This window comes from Schistocerca cancellata, chromosome 3 (assembly GCF_023864275.1).
Source record: "Schistocerca cancellata isolate TAMUIC-IGC-003103 chromosome 3, iqSchCanc2.1, whole genome shotgun sequence".
NCBI lineage: Eukaryota > Metazoa > Arthropoda > Insecta > Orthoptera > Acrididae > Schistocerca > Schistocerca cancellata.
Window position 1 is genome coordinate 659,004,337 of NC_064628.1, and position 18,212 is coordinate 659,022,548.

The following is an 18,212-nucleotide window of genomic DNA, read 5'->3' on the forward strand; positions in this document are numbered from 1 at the left end:
GCTGTCGACGTGAAGCAAAATCTCCGCTCCGATGTTTCGCTTTCTGTAGTAACGATAAGTGAAACGTGTGAACAGGGTTTAGCAGGTGTAGCTGCGCGCTCCTCTCCTATGACACGTGAGCCACCAGACGTGAAAAGTTGTTTGCGCTGTGCTTAGTACGCATTAAGCTTCGCCTCCAGCAGGACAGGAGATTCATACGGCCTAGCAAGCAGTCAAGTTCACATGTAAAATGATGTAATGTGGCTGTTACATAACACAAGTTTGTGACAGAGGAATCTGGGTGATTTCTTGAGCGTCTCAGCTTCTGTTACAATACGTCTCTCCTCGTTCTTCTTCACCACTCTTCACATTTTCTTGTGGAAGCTTCTGAGTGAATAAAAACTGGCACACTAGCGCAGAACCGTGGAGTCGGTGGCGAAAGCGCGAGTCGCGAAACAGGCCTCCAGCAGTCGAGTGGTATACTTCAGAAACAGAATGACAACAGCTGTGACGGCGGCGCCGCAGGACAGCGCGGGTGAGCCATTGTTTACAACGTGTTTATGTCACTGGTTTTTTTCTAATCTCCTTCTTTTCTTCTCACGTTTAAACAGTACGTTTAGGCTCGTTACTTGCCCTGACTGTTTTTACTTTCTTAACATCTCCAAATCTCTTCATTAATCAATTGCGTTCTTTCTTGCAATTTCCTAATCGTTTCCATGAAATCATCATGAAGTTTACAAAACTAACAACGAGACGGCTAACATTTGCCGCCAGAAGGTCGCTACTGATAATGCACAAGCGCACAAGGCACTTCCTTCTTACCCTGCCCTCGACACTCTGACCGTGGGCAGTGGACATCTCGTGGGGCGGACCATAGTAACATGATTCGCCCCCCTACCCCAATCATACCTCAGATCCTGCATACATTCTTGGTTCACATCGTTGTCTGACACGTGTCCAACTTGTCATCATGTCTGTGGCTCTCGCACGATCGTTGACAGTCATGTACAGGTGATGATAATGATGATGATTATGATGGAAGTAGAAAGTGAAAGAGTGTGAAATCCTGCAGTGCCACATGATCCACGCTATCAAAACACAGAAAGATACGAATGGGGCCTAAATACTGTTACAGATGCCATATTGTAAATAAAGCGTCAATGAGCGTTTTTACATTGTTGTATCACATTATAATGACCTCCACGTAAATGTGTCTGAACTCATAATCCTCGGCGTGCGTCACGTGATGTGCACTGGCAAGCAGGTGTTGAAGGTTTGCATTTATCTTACTGTTGTCGTAAGTAAACAAAGTAATTTATTTGAGACGCAAAAGGGGATGTCTATTGGTTAACTAATCTCGAAAAGATAAGATTTTTTCTGAAAAACTGAAGTTTGTACTCTGTTTTCATGTCTTTACCATGAATGTCGTACGTATTTATCTCAGACTAATTCATTTAACCTCCGCCGACAAACCTGCACATCTGTATATCCTCACGGAATAATTCTGTACAATAGTAAAACGTGGCGTTATTATAATACGAGCCTATAGATAGTACCATTAATTGCCCTGTTGTCACTGTTGACGCCTGTCAGTATCACATTTACATCTACATCTATGTCTACATCTAGTTCATTAGTTACTTGCATGTTCTGTGGATCATAACTGAGTCCTCTCACTGCGATATGGAACACATCAGCTTTGCGGATATAGCACACCATCTCAGCATAAAATATTGTAACATGGTGACCGTTTACATGATTACTTAAGTGTTTTTTCCATGCATACAGTGGCTTATAGTTAACTCTGTTCAGTCCCTCTCTCTCTCTATCTCCCTCTCCCTCTCTCTCTCTCTCTCTCTCTCTCTCTCTCTCTCTCTCTTATGAAAATTTTTTATGGCTGAGTATCTCACGCGTTCCGGTGCCACACTAAGGATGAATGATGCATAGTGTAAATTATTTCTCCTTCTAGCCTTATGTTTATGAATGTTACTGTTGTTTTCAAACTGAAAATCACTGTTCACAACAAACTTCATGAGGAAGTAACTGTAATTTTAGTCTGTTGTCAATATTCGCAACTGGTTAAAGAGACGTCAACAAAAAGCTGTAGAGATGATACCAAGTATTATTCTGATTGCACGCTTCAGTGCAACAAACACTTTTCTCCTCCATGACGAGTTACCCCAGAATATCGTGCCATAATTAGCGAATAAAAATGGGAACACCAGTTCAACATTTTCGTCTCCAAACTTTGCTATCCGTAACGCAAAAGTTGCAGACATTTACGAATATCTGTAACAAGTGACTTCCAGTTCACATTTTTATCAATTTTAACACCTAAAAATTTAGAATAGTCTGTTTCATTTACTGCATGCATTATTTCTGAAGGCATGGTCAGGATTTGTGGAGTTGTGTGTGATGAAAAAATTATTTAAAGGCAAGAAAACATTTTATTAGCTTTGTAATTACACCCTGGTACGGAAAAACAACACATTTACTGTAAGAAAAACACAGAAGTTACACACAAGCCAAGAATAAAGATATTGACAGCAGAGTCATGGAGCAGCACATAAATATAGACGCAAGGATTTTTTTCTTTTCTTTTAACACTTCCTCGAAAAGAAAAAATCATGAAATTGTTGCTTTGTCTCTTGCATGCCAATTTCTGAACATAGAAAATTAAATCGAACTCGTTCAAGAGGTTTCGTCAAAATATCTGCCAACTGGTTGTGTCCATCAATGTGTTCCAAGAAAATCTCACCGTTCAGATGTCTTTCACGAACATAGAAATGTCGGACCTCTATATGTTTAGAATGTCGATGATATTCTGGATTTTTTGCCAACTTCAATGCACTAGCATTGTCAATGTAAAGAACTGGAGGCTGCCCCAACATTTCCACTAATTCTGATAGCAGACGACGTAACCAAACTAACTCTTTTGCTCCTTCACCTCGGTTGTGGATGTGGCCACTACTTTCTGCAACTGACTTGTCCATGACACTGCACCACCTGGGTACTTTGCAAGAATTCCAGTTGTTGAGCGCCTTGTCCGGTTATCACCTGCGAAAGCTGCATCAGCGTAAATCTTTAACTCTTCTTTTTTATTATATACAATTCCAAAATTTAAGGTCCCTTTCAAATACCGGAAAATGCGCTTTACTCTATTCCAGTCTTCAGTGGTTGGTTTCTCCATAGCTCGAGCAGCTTTATTGACTGCAGAAGTGATGTCTGGACGAGTTACTGTTGAAAGGTACATGAGACAACCAATTGCTTCACGGTAGGGTACAGATGACGAAACTTCTTCGTTTTGATTATTGTCCTCACGTCCAATAGGAGTTGAGATTGTATTGCATTCTGCCATTCGAAATCTTTGCAGAATTTCTTCTGTGTATTTCTCTTGACTTATCATTATTGCTCCATCTTCATATTGCTTTATTTTTATGCCAAGAAAATTGTCAAGACTGCCAGTTGTTATTTCGAATTCATGTTGTAAAACATCCATAAAAACAGCAATTTCTTTCTTGTTACTGCCGACAATCAGGCCATCATCAACGTAGGTTGCCACATAAAGGCTATTTCCATTTCGTCTACGATAAAATAGGCATGGGTCTGCATCACTGTTTGAAAAACCAGCTTTCTTCATGAACTCAACAAAACGTTTGTTCCAGCAACGTGGCGCTTGCTTCAACCCATAAAGACCTTTTTTTAAGAAACATACTCGGCCTGTACCATCTTCGAAACCTTCTGGTTGTTCCATATATACTTCATCTTCAAGTATTCCATTCAAAAAAGCTGTCTTTACATCGAATTGTTCTAGCAGCATTTTCTTTGAAGCAGCTACAGCCAACAGAGTTCGTATGGTGTCATAACGTGCCACAGGGCTAAAGGCGTCGTCATAATCAATTCCTGCTTTCTGAATACAGCCTTTTGCAACCAATCTGGCTTTAAAGCGAGTACCTCCATTGACTGCGACCTTTCGCCGTAGAACCCAGCGGTTTTGCAATACTTTGGCATTCTTCGGACGGTCAACCAGCACCCAGGTATTGTTTTCCTTAAGTGATTGAAGTTCTTCACTAATAGCTTGCATCCATTCTTCCTTCTCGTTTGACTGCAATATTTCTGAAAAACAGTTTGGATCTTTGTATCCAAGTGCATCAACTTTTGTTGCCATACAAAATTCACCACTTTCCATCCAGGTTGGTTTTCTTCGTTGTCTTTTATTCTTCTGTTTCTCTTCATTAGAAGATTCAGCAACTTCTGCTTTTAGAAATTCTGTTAATTCTTTATTTTCTTCAGATTAATCACGTTTAACACGGGAAAATGTTTCAATCAACATATTCAAACGCTGAGTACTGCTACGTTCAAATCGGGCGCGTAATTTGTCCCAGATTTCTTTAGCATTCTTGCGCGTTAAGACGAGTTCTGCAACAGTTTTACTTAGCGCACTTGCTATAAGACTTGCTGCCTTTGCGTCGTCCTTGAGCCATTCCACATACGCTTCTTTTTGTTCACTTGTCGCATCTTGCGGCAACTCTACACGTTCACGTGTACCGTTAATAATATCTTCTAGTCCATATGAACGTAGCACCATAGAAATATGCATTTCCATTTGGCCCAGTCGTCAGGTCCTTCAAGCTTATCAATGCTGACCTTATAATCGCCGCTAGCAGTCATGTTTCTTTACAGACATACGCTCATTTCCAATATTGTTTTAATTAAACTGTGTTGTTTGCCTTTACACGTGTACTGGGCCCATAACCTGATGAAAAATATTATTTAAAGGCAAGAAAACATTTTATTAGCTTTGTAATTGCACCCTGGATACGGAAAAACAACACATTTACTGTAAGAAAAACACAGAAGTTACACACAAGCCAAGAATAAAGATATTGACAGCAGAGTCATGGAGCAGCACATAAATATAGACGCAAGGATTTTTTTCTTTTCTTTTAACACTGTGTATTGTGTTTTATCAAAAAATAGTGACAGTACATTTACACTGAACCAGTTATTAATTTTCAATCAAACAGTATTTACATTTCATGTTTTGAAGTTACTGATTTAGGCTTGATTACAAAATGTACATCGTAAACAACGAGAATAATATCTGCTTTTTGGATATGTGCTCGAAGATATTTTACACAGAGTGAATCACCTAAAACTTGCACCACAAAGACTGCAGAAATGGAAAGTGCTATTGATGTGCGGTTTTCACAGAATGGATTGGTAGTCAGGGATTGCAATAAAACTTAAAAAATATTTTTTGTGCAAATATACACTTTTTAAATGGAACCATCGCTAATAACATTAACGCGCTAAAAGTAGGGCAAATTACAATGTCAGTGGTATCTGTTCCAAGAGTCTAGTGCAAATCATTTACGAGTTATTATATTTTAAAAAGTTTTCACACCGACACTTGTTTGTGTCATTCAATCTGCGTAGTTGCTAGGTATGATGTTATATTTGCTTACAATATGGTTGTGTGTACCTTTAGCGCACTGCTACTTACTAGTCAGTTAGTGTGTAACAGTCCAGCTGCAGGGTTCACCAGCGCAGAAAAAACCGACATGCCCAAGGTGCGTGGAGTGTGTTGAAAGAATGCAGTTCGATGCTGTACGGCGTATGCGGCAACATATGCCAACAGACGTCAAACATATGGTGCATTATTTATCAACTTCCTCTGCCAGTTACGTGAAGCTGCTAGTGCAACATCTAGGCAACATAACAGAAAGAAACAAGTAACGACAGAACAGGGGAAAATTAATTTCAAAGCTTCTGTGGCAGTTGATACGCACGTTAGCTCCCGCGCAGTCTCAAGAGGAAGTTGCATGTCACGCAAGTGTCCTACGCATCCTCCATCGACCTAGGTTCCAGTCCTGTCACATTTCTCCCATCAGGAGCTGCATGGAAATGATTATGAGAACTGTGTTTGCTTTTGTACATGGGCATTAAGACAGGTTACTCCAGATGTATCATGTACCCATATTCTTGTTCACTGATGAAGCCACATTTACCAATCATGGCCAGGTAAACTGCTGAAACAAACTCTATTGGTCTGTTGACAGTCCCCGTTGGTTTCTTCAGGTGGAAGGTCAGCGTCCATGGAGTGAAAACATGTGGTGTGGGATAGTGAACCATCAGCTCATTGGTCCGTGTTTCATAGGCGGAACACAGAAGGCGCACATGTATCGCAGCGTCCTAAAAGACCATCTTCGATGGATGATAGAAGACGTTCCTCTGCAGACTAGGAGGAATCTGTGATACCAACACGATGGCTGTCCAGCCCATAGTGCACGAAGTACTACTGCATGTCTTCATAAACTGTTTACAAATCGTTGGACTGGACGCAGAGGACTTATAACTTAGTCTGCCAGTTGCCCTGATTTGACGCCCGCAGACTTTTTTCTGTGGGTTAAGCTTGATGACGCTGTCTACAAGAACATACCAACTGCACCCGACGATACGCAACGACCTATTACTGCAGCCTGCTCGGACATCTCCGCTGAAATACTAGCACGTGTGCAGCAGTCGTTCATGCCAGACTGGAAGCGTGTATTGCCGCTGTGTTGGTCGTTTTGAACACAAACTGTGATGGCTAATTATCTCGTTACTGATCAGAATCCACTTAACTAGGTTGTGCACTTGTATTGTTCTTTAGTTTGTGCTACCATAGAGACTGTACTAGTTTCGTCGTGGGAACTTTTCAAAATATGATATCTCGTAAATGACTTGCACTACAATCCTGCAAGAAACACCATTGACATTCCAATTTATCCGAATTTTAGTCTGTTAATGAAAATAAGTGTTGTTCCACTGAAAACAGTGTGTGTTTGCACAAAAAATACGGTTTCTAAGTATTATTACAATCCGTTTATCGCCGAACAGTACGAACCTCTGACTAACAATCCATTCCGTGAAAACCGCACAGCAATACCACTTTCCATTTACACATTATTTGCTGTGCAAGTTTTAAGCGATTCACCGGGTATACAACAAGAACATTATCAACCCAATATCGATCCTTGTGATACGCCTGTCGTGATTACTGCCCATTCTTAAGGGGCTCTTTTAATTGTTTAGATTCCAGGAGTTTTTTAATGCAACATTCTGCAGTTGTTTAGATAGACTGGATGAAAACCAGTTACCATCATGATCTCTGATACCATAATACTTGAGCTTATCTAGCAGAATTCCATGAATTTCAACTCCCAAATCCTCTACAAATAAAGGAAAAACATACGTATTCAAAGAAGCAGATAAAAACTCGCTTGGCGCCTTCCTGAAAGAGAATATTCACTCCTTCCAAATTAACAATCTAATGTAACGGTAACTCTACATAAGCAACACTACAAATTGACATAAAAATATTGATACAGATACAAAAAAAGGTCGAAAATAGGTGTTACAGAAAGTGTAGACCAGATGTGACTTGAATTCAGATAAATAGCATCGACAGAAGTTCAGAGCTGATCCCCCATGGCGCACAGAGCATGTCAAAACACTATTGCAACAACAACAGGAAAAGCATACCAAATTTAAACGAAAGCAAAATCTCCAAAATTGACTATCTTTTACAGAAGCTCAAAATTTAGCTTGGACTTCAATGCGAGATGTTTATAATAGTTTCCACAACGAAACTTTGTCTCTAAACTTGGCAGAAAATCCAAAGAGATCCTGGCCGTATGAAAAGTATGCTAGCGGCAAGACACAATTAATGCCTACTCTGCGCGATGGCAATGGAAATACTATCGATAATAGTGTTACTAAAGCAGAGTTACGAAAGACAGCCTTCCTAAATTTCTTCACCAAAGAAGACGAAACAAATATTCCAGACTTCGAATCAACATTAGTAGTGAAACAATTTAATCACTTAATAAAAGCAACTCTTTCGGTCTAGACTGTATACCAATGAGGTTCCTTTCAAAGTAATCAAGAACAGCTACCAACATGAGAAGTGAAACAACTTAATCACTTAATAAAAGCAATTCTTCCGGTCCAGACTGTATACCAATTAGGTTCCTTTCAAACTATGTTGATGTAATAGTTCCATATACAACAGTTACATACAACCGATCGCTCGACGAAAGATCCGTACCCAAAGACTGGAATGTTGCACAGGCCACACCAATATTCAAGAGACGCAATTGGAATAATCCACTAAATTACAGCCCCATATCACTAACTTCGAAAAGCAGCAGGATTTTGGAAGATATATTGTGTTCGAAGGTTATGAATTACCTCGAAGAGGACGGCCTACCGGTACATAGCACGTATTTGGAAAACATTTGTGATACACTGTTAGCTCTTTGCACATGAACCGTTGAGTGCTATCGACAAGGGATTTCATGTTGATTTCGTATTTCTAGATTTCCAGAATGCTTTTGACACCGTACCCCACAAGCGATCTGTAATCAAATTGCGTGCTTATGGAATATCGTCTTAGTTATGCGACTATATTCGTAATTTTCTGTCAGAGAGGTCACAGTTCGTAGGAAATGACGGAAAGTCATCGAGTGAAACAGAAGTGCATTCTGTCGTTCCCCATGGTAGCGTTATAGGTCCTCTGTGGCTTCTTATCTACATAAATGATTTAGGAGACAATCTGAGCAGCCATATTATGATGTTTGCAGATGATGTTGTCGTTTATGTCTAATAAAGGCATCAGAAGATCAAAACCAATTGCAAAACTATTTAGGGAAGATATCTGTATGGTGTGGAAATTGGCAACTGACACCAAATAAAGAAAAATGTGAGGTTATCCAAATGAGTGCGAAAAGGAATCCGTTAAAATTCGGTTACACGGTAAATCAATCAAACCTAAACGCCGTACATTCATCTAAATTCGCAGGAATTACAATTACGAACAACTTAAACTGAAAAGAACACACAGAAACTGTTGTGGGGAACGCAAACCAAAGATTGGTTCTATTGGTAGAACACTTAGAAGGTGCAACACATCTACTAAAGAGGCTGCCTACACTACATTTTCCCGTCCTCGTTTGGAGTACTGCTGCGCAGTGTGGGATCCTTACCAGATAGTGTTAACGGAGTTCATCGAGAGATAGTGTCACGGACATGATACAGGATTTGGGGTGGAAATCATCAAAACAAAGGCCGTTCTGCAGGATCTTCTCACGAAATTTCAATCACCAACTTTCTCCTTCTATTACGAAAACATTTTGTTGACGACGAGCTACTTAGGGAGAAAAGATCATCATAATAAATTAAGCGAAATCAGAGTTCGCACGGAAAGATATAGATGTTCCTTTTTTCCGCACGCTGTTCGAGATTGGAATAGTAGAGAATTAGTGTGAGGATCGTGCGACGAACTCTCTGTCAGATGTGATTTGCAGAGTAGCCATGTAGGTGTGGATGTAGATGTAGAGTTTCCCATTGAATAGCGCTTAACACAAGGTGGCTCCGTATCTCCAAAACTATTTTTGTCAGTCCTAGAAGAAGCAGTATCTAAATTTAATTGAAAAACAAAGGGCATCCAAGTTCTGGGAAATATTTAAAAACCTGATATTTGCTGAAGATATTGTTCTGTTTGTGAGCAGTATAGCGAATACTAGTTAGCGAACTTGCAGTAGTCTGCTCTAAATTTGGTGTCAAAATGAACTATGACAAAACCAAGAGCATGAGGAGCGAACGGACAGCCGAGAAAAATAAATGTGTTGGCAGTAACAATTGAAAAGGGTCACAGAATATGTCTGTTTCCCTCAGCTTGTAAACATGAAAGGAAACTTAAAACCAGAACTGTTTCGATATTGGCTAGCAAACTGAAGGGAGCTCTTCAGTTCTTAGGCCTAAGATGTCGGCTGATCTGAAGCAAAGGGGTTTTTCATCCATGTATGTTACCAGTAAGAGCTTACGACTGTGAGACATGGATATTAAATGAGTTCAGTGCCAGAAAAGTCATAGTAGCTCAAAGAGGCATGGAAGGATATATGTTGGGTTACACATGGAAAGACAGAAAGAAATTAGTAAACATTAGACGCACAACCAAAATCAGTGACATAATGGAAAGAGCAGATTCCTTGAAATGGCGCTGGGCTGGCCATTTTTTTCCAATTTACCAAAAAAGAAACACTGAAATATCTCTGGACAAATGGGCAGAGACTTACGAAGGGCAGCTGGATTCAGCTGGCAACTGGAAGCTCAGAATCGACAGAAATGGAAGAACCTGGCGTTATGCTATGTTACACCCCGGCTCGAAGAGGCCGTATCAGCAAGTGACTGAACTAGCTGACGATGATGACTATATGAAGAACAAGATTTTAGTGCTTTACACGAGATAATATCAACTCCGTAACGATTTTTTATTTTGAGGGAGTTCATTACATTCCGTATTTCTTTGGAAGAGCTTGGAGTTATTGTAGCTTGCCTGTATTTACGTATTGTTCCTTGCGTTTTGTATCATTGCCCAAGCCCCTAGTGTCGTTAGCAAGATTCTAAGCCACTTCAAGGAAGGAATTGTTAAATGTATTGGCTACCTGACTGCTGTCGTTTATTATTTGGCTGTTTTGTATAACAACAAAATTCTCTTTTAATAATTGCACATATATATTTAATTTTGTTACATAAATTAATCATTTCAGATATTATAGAAAGATGTTTTAAACACTTTCCTTAAGATAAAACAGTATTTCTTGTAATTTGTGAGCAGTCCAATTTCTCTGTTTGTCTTAACAAAACAGTTTATTTCTTGCACATAATATTTTGTTTTCATTTGTAATCTAGGGCTTTCTTATGTTTTATTACTACCATACTTTATTCTTTATTGAGAAAGCAGCTGTTAAAGACTGAGCGAAAAATATACACTAAATTTAGAACTGACAACTTCCACATTATACCAGGTGAAGAAGTATGAAACCGGAATTTCCCTATAGATGGTGCTAGCAGCTATTGTAGAGCCCATGAGACCGCGCCTGCAGCGCCATCTCCTTCCTGTAACGGCTGACGACGAATGTCAACACACAACAACATCGGTGCTTGTTTCAAACCCGTAAACACGTCGAGTTTCATGCCTACGAACTACGGTTAGCGGACAGCGTTGGTTTTCTGTTATCATTTCAAGAAAACTGCTGCAGAACAGCATCGAATGCTTGTCGAAGCTTTCGACCGACATGCTCTTGGGAAAACACGGTGTTTCGAATGATTAAAAAAATTCAAAAGTGTTGATTTTGATGCGAGAAACTACGAGCGTTGGAAACCACCGAAAAAGTTCGAAGACAACGAGTTTCAGGCGTTATAAGATGAAGATGATACTCAAACCCAACAGGAACTCGCGAAACAATTGAATGCGACGCAGAAAGCCGTTTCTTTTAGGTTAAAAGCTATGTGAGAGGTGCAGAAAGTTGGAAAACAGGTTCCGCATGAACTGAATGAAAGACAACAAGCAGACCGAAAGACCACTTGTGAAATGCTGCTCGCCAGAAACAAAAGAAAGTTGTTTCTCCAACAAATAGTGACAGGTGATGATTTTGAGAATCCTAAGCGTTGTATATTCTGGGTCAATCCAGACAAACCATCGACATCCACTGGGAAGACCAAATCGCTTTGGAAAGAAGACAATGTTATGTGATTGGTGGGATCACAAGGGTGTCATCTATTATGAGCTGCTAAAACCTGGTGAAACCGTTAACACCGATCGCTACCAACAGCAAATGATCGATTTAAATCGAGCGTTACGTGAAAAACGACCGGAATATGGAAGGCAACACAAAGTCATATTGCTCCATGATAACGCTCCATCACATACAACAAAACGGGTTGGGAAGCGATCGAGGCGTTCAGTTGGGAAATACTAGGAAATACGGCTTATTCTCCAGACTTGGCTTCGTCCGATTACCGCCTGTTTGCATCACTGGGACACGCTGTCGCTGAACAATGCTTCAATTCGTATGAAAATGTACGAGAATGGCTCGCTTACTGGTGCGCTTCGAAAGAACTTTTTTTTTTTTGCCTTGTCCACTCATAGCCTGCCGGAGATGTGGGAGAAATGTATAAATAGTAACGGAGATTATTTTGTATAAAATGTTGTTTATTAGTTTCAAACAACAGTCGTGTAATTATTGCAACCAAATTCCGGTTTCATACTTCTACATCTGGTTCACATCCCTCCAGTCTGTTTCCTGTATTACTACCTTAAAGCTGTGTGTTGTCTGTATATTAATTGCTCTAACTGTGATCAGGTAAGTTGTTTAGCATTGCTACTTGTGCATATGGTCACAGAGATCATTCACTGCTGGATAAACATTCATATCACCTTTACATGTTCCCAAACAAAAATTTTGTTTGTTAGAGTATTACTTCCCTTCGTAATCTCATGGTAATATTAACATTACTTGCTGAAAGTGTTAAGTAACATTTCCAAACTCTAATTTTATTTGAATATTTCATAAAATTAATATTAAAAACTCCACACACTGTCATTTGCTCTCTTTTTCATGTTATGTTGTGTGTAATTATTTAGATTTGTAACAATGTTCGAACGTTTCTTATTGCGGATACGTATACACTGTAACAATTATAAATGACTTTTCTGAGAGCAGTACTTCACACACGAGGAAATACGCAAACAAATGAAGCACACCGGTTGTTTCTTCTAACGCTGAATAACCTTATATAAATTTATCGGAAATCAAACTCGCCTTAATTTCTGTGTATAAACGCAAAGTACTTCGCACTTAGCATTTTTCACGTAATAGAAATGTAAACAAAAAAGATCAAGACGAAAGTTGCCCCGTTTTTATCGTAAACAAATTAAAACCTGAATGTGTGATTTATCTTGTTACTAAATTTTCACATTTAAGTAGTAATCCGACTGGAATCGTGAAATTTCTGTATTCTGAAGCGGAATACACTTATTTATTGCGTAATATAGATCCGATTAATAGCTTTACCGTAGCGCGAAATGACAGCGTCTCGTCTGCAACCAAAGATATGACATAGTCCGCAAACCAATGATAAGTACATGGCAAAGAGTAATTCCCATCGAAACACGTGTTAGTTTTCCTTCTTACCCCATTCGCATATGGGAAACTTGATGCATGGTTGCTTAAATGCCTCTGTGTCTACTTCATCTATCGATGACTTCCCACCACAAAATCCTCTTTCCAGACACAAATTGATACCTCATATGCTGGTACCTTCGTTAATAATCGTTAGTGTAGTGCAGAGTCCAATGCTTTTCAGCAATCAGTAAATACTACACCCCCATGAATGCCGTTAGATTGGCTTTCATGATGTCTTACGCGAAAAGCGTGATTTAGTTTTGTGACCGCTGTTTACGGAATTCTTAATTAATGCCGTCGATAAGGTTATACTATTATGGATATCTCATTACGTTTGAGCTCGGAATATGTTCTAAGATTCTGAAACAGGCGCATGTTAATGATATTGAACGAAGATGGGTGTGAGCTGTGCCTTTGTTGTAATGATCTACGATGTATTATGGTTAAGGGAGGGGCTAGGTCGGCTGCAACTTCTGAATACAATCTGACAGGGACTCCATCACGCCCTGAGACCTCACCAGTTTTAGTGACCTCAGCTGTTTCCAGACACCACAGCCATTAACATTCTTATCACTCATTTCTGAAGTGGTGTAAGAATTAAGCGGGAGCTGTACATTTAGATCCTCCTTTCTACAAGAATATATGAAAATGGCGTTCCGCGTTTTTTTTTTCTTTTGCTTCGCTACAGTCATATCAGTTTCTGTGTCATCAATGAGTGTCTGGGCACTAACTTTTTTGCCATTCGCAGGTTCTACTTACTGCGTGCCCCAGTAGGAATCTTCATTATTCAGGAATATGACAGGAACGATCATTCGAGGAAAGAAAGTCTAGTAAACAAGGGCTCTGAAATGCGTACCTTGAGAACTATGTGCACTTCTTAATCGTTGATACTGTGAAAAAATCTCTTCTACGGCGAGCTCTTTGGTTTCTATTTGTTGGGAGGAGGTAGTACGGACCAAAACAAGAAATGAAATGAGCGTGTGGCATTACTGGCCGGGAGGCCCCATCTGGGGAAGTTCGGCCGCCGAGTGCGAACCTTATTGCAGTCGACGTCACAATGGGCGATCCGCGTTCCGATGATAAGGATGAAATGATTATGAGGATAGCAGAACGCTCAGTCCAAGAGCGGAGAAAATCTCCAATCCGGCTGGGAATCGAACCCGGGCGCACTGCATGAAAGGCAAGCACGTTACCATCCGGCTAGGCAGGCGGACGCCAAAACAAAACAAAAAAAAATTGTCTAGTAAGCATGTGGTCCAATGCTCCAAATTCCTTACCTTAAGAACTGTGAGCAGTTGTTGAGTAGAAGAGATGTGTTTCTCAGGGGCGAAGATCTAGAGGTACTCGTAGCCCGTAAGGTATACCCTTTAGAGCCGCTGTTTATCGGACAATTTTTTTTCTTCTTTTGGTTCATACTACCACTTTTCAAACTATGAACAGCAAATACCTTTACCTTTCGTAAATGGTTCAGAATCGTTGCCTTATAAAGTGTGTTTCAACATCGGACTCAACGAAATTAACAGTAAATATCAAAATGGTAAGCGTGGAGTACCAACTCCCCAGTATATAACCTTTGAACCTTTTACGAAAAATGAAATACTCTAAATCGAATAAACTTGCAGTGACATACAAAAGCTATTTGACTACACCATGAATTATACAAAGAAAGGCAGGAGACCCTTGGATAAGTATAGCAGAGGTAAGGTACATTTTGGTCCAAAAATACCGTGTAGTTTGTAGCCAATCCTCACTTTTCTTTTTACACTATGATTCCATTTGCTAATAGTCTCCTAATGCTCTAAGAAGGAGCTTATATCATTTACGTGACTGCCGCCTGTGTGGGTAACGTTCCTGGTGCAGCTATAGTGTGTGTCGCACAAAATTAACCGTAAGGGGCAGCTGGATCACCCTGTACATTCCATAATGACGTTTATCTTAAATTATTCATCACAATTTGAAAAGAATGGCGATGTTCATACTGCAACACTACAGGAAAAAATTACCTTTATTACTAATTACTGAAGCTGGCAGTGGTTCAAACAGAAGTTCAGTACACAGCAGCAAAAATTTTTGATTTGCCCATTAACATAAAATGTCTAACAGGTAACAAGGCCAGATTTAAATCTAACCTAAAATATTTCATCATGGGCAACTCTTTCATGGACGATTTTTTTATTTTAAAAAAAGTCCTCGTTGCTAAGTACTGTATAGTTGAACGAGGAGGACTAAAAAATAATACGTTCATTAATGTTAACAACAATCATGTATAAATATCCTGTGAACTCTCTCATTCCTCATTATTTCGATAGGAGAATTGTCAAGATGCTCCATGGAACATGTTACTAACTAACTAATATACTAGCTAACTCAGCTGAGACAATGATGAAGACAATTTGGTTCACGTCGCAGGCTTCTGGAAGACGCGCTACACCATCCTGCTGCTGAACTTGTCGGGTCTGGCCATCAGCTACGCAACGCGCGTCAACATCTCGGTGGCCATCGTCAACATGGTCAATGGGACGGCGTTGCAGGAGAGAGACGCCACTGGAGGTACGCAGCTGATCCGTGACCCAGACTCCTGCCCAGGCGAGCTGGTGCTCAATGGTCCGGACGGACACAAGGTGAGTTGCGACAGACGTAAAGTGTGCCATGGGTCAGGCAGCCGGATGAATCTGCGCGTAGCATAGAGATCATAAAATTAGCTAATAAGAGTCTAATGTTGTGGGTCGTATATTTTACAAATCAAGCCGTTGCTGATACGCCAATGCTATACCAACACACGTCCTTCCTGCTGTAGTTACAGAGAGTATGAGGTGCGACAATAAAGTAATGAGACTGATGTGAAAAAAATGTTGCTTATCGTTTTACTCAAGATTAATTGCCTCCTTCAAAGTAGTTCCCTTCTGAATGCACACACTTTTTCTAGAGCGTCTGCCATTGATCGTAACATTTCTGGAAATCGACTTCTGTAATAACCTCCAAGACCCGCGTCACAGTTTTTTGGACATCTTGTGTTGTTTAAAAACGGTGTCTCTTGACCGCCGTTTTGACTCTTGGAAATAGAAAAAAATCGCATGGAGCGATATCTGGTGAATAAGGTGGCTGTGGTAGTTCTGAATTTTGTTTTGAGGTTAAAAATTGCTGTACTGACAGAGCAGTATGGGATGGCGCATTATCGTAATGCAGAATCTAATTATCAGCAATGCTGGCACGGACACGAAGAACTCTTTTGCGAAATCTTTCTAAAATTTCATTGTACTAATATTGGTTAACTGTTTCTCCAGGAGGCACCCACTCTTCATGAACAATTCTCTATGAATCAAAGAAGCACACAAGCATGCATTTCACTTTTGACTTTGACATGCGAGCTTTTTTTGGTCTGGGTGATCCCTTTGAACACAATTGCGAACTTTGGCGTTTTGTCTCTGGATCGTGCTGAAAAAAACAACTTTCATCACCGGTGATAACACGGCTCAACATTCTAGTTTGATTTCGGTTTGCTCTAACAGATCAGCTGCCACATTTTTCCGTGTTTCTCGCTGTGGTGGTATGAGATTTTTGGGGACCATTTTTGCACAAATCTTTCTTATACCAAGATCTTCAGTTATTATTAGACGAACCATTTCTCGATTGATGTTCAGTTCTTCTGCAATCATTTTCACGGATAACCTTCGATCAAATCGTACGAGTTCACGCACCCTGGCCAAGTTGACATCTGTCCGTGAGGTTGATGGTCGTCCACTGTGGTCTTCATCTTCATCATTCGTTCTGCCTTCACTAAACATTTTATGCCAACGAAAAACTTGAGCTCTTGACACTCTCCAAAAGCCTTCTGAAACTTACAGTATGTTGTCGTCGCGTTTTCACCCAATTTAACGCAAAAAGAAATGGCATACCGTTGCACAATATTATGCGAATCCATTTCCATAACGAGAGATACAAACATGTGTTAACTTATTACAGCACAACTCACGACTGAGCAGTTGCATCGATGTACCGCTTGAGTAGAAGCAGCTTATAGACCAAAGTCAAATATATTGTGCCTACACAAGCCTGCAGGGTTGCCACATCTTGCAAAGAAAATCAGTCTCATTATTTTATTGTCGCACCTTGTATGACGATCTGAAAACACTGGCATCTTGGCGCTTCCTACATGTCGACTCACACGCTCTTACTGAAGCAAAATGGTTCAAATGGCTCTGAGCACTATGGGACTCAACATCTTAGGTCATAAGTCCCCTACAACGTAGAACTACTTAAACCTAACTAACCTAAGGACATCACACACACCCATGCCCGAGGCAGGATTCGAACCTGCGACCGTAGCAGTCCCGCGGTTCCAGACTGCAGCGCCAGAACCGCACGGCCACCGCGGCCGGCTTACTGACGCATGCAGGAGAGTAAGGTTAGCTGCGAATTAGTATGGAAGCTGAGTGCATGACCATGCTGTTGTAAAGTAGCATTGACAAGATGAAATGATCGATTGTCGTAATCAGGCGACCTTTAGAAAGCTGTATTTCGTGAGACTGTGGAGGATGTAAAACGAAAATTAATTATTCCAATGTACCCGTTTGCAAACGTGTTTCCTTAGAGGAAGAGTCGTGTCTGGAATGAGTTTTATGCTGTAGTCCACACCTCAGACGAAAAACACAAATTTCGTCGATTGCAAACTAACTGGTTATACTCTTATTTATTCCACCTCCACTATAAGAAAACATTTGTGCTGTGTCAAACGAATCCCACACAGAGAGCAACTTCACTGTTACGTCACTGCAACCAAAAAGCTCGTTTTTTCTGCATATTTTGATCATGACACTTGCATTTATGGGCTAATACAATTTCTGTACTTTGTCGAATACTCCTGTAAATTTATTCTAATAATAAATCACCATTTATAGGATGTATTTCATCCTGATGTGCAGTTGGTGTGTTAGCTGCTGTTGCCATGAACCCACACGTAAGTACACGGGACATTGCGAGAGCCGGTGAACTGAGTCAAAGTAGTGTCATGCGCATACTGCATCGTCACCGCTTTCACCCGTTTCATGTGTCGCTACATCAGCAATTACATGGTGATGACTTTAATCATCGAGTACAATTCTGTCAATGGGCATTAACAGAGAATGCGTTGCAGTTCTACCTGTTTACCGATGAAGCGGGTTTCACAAACCACGGGGCAGTGAATCTACGGAACATGCATTACTGGTCCGTGGACAATCC

General features: G+C 40.3%; 1 protein-coding gene across 1 annotated transcript in view; it reads left to right on the forward strand.

Moving 5' to 3' along the window:
• The first annotated feature begins 417 nt into the window (after positions 1-417).
• LOC126176490 (sialin-like) overlaps positions 418-18,212 on the forward strand; it is a 116,185-nt gene continuing 98,390 nt past the window's right edge. The window contains exons 1-2 of the mRNA XM_049923645.1: positions 418-514; positions 15,402-15,613. Coding sequence (XP_049779602.1) covers positions 475-514; positions 15,402-15,613 — 252 coding nt within the window. The 5' untranslated portion in view covers positions 418-474. The remainder of the gene's footprint in view (positions 515-15,401; positions 15,614-18,212) is intronic.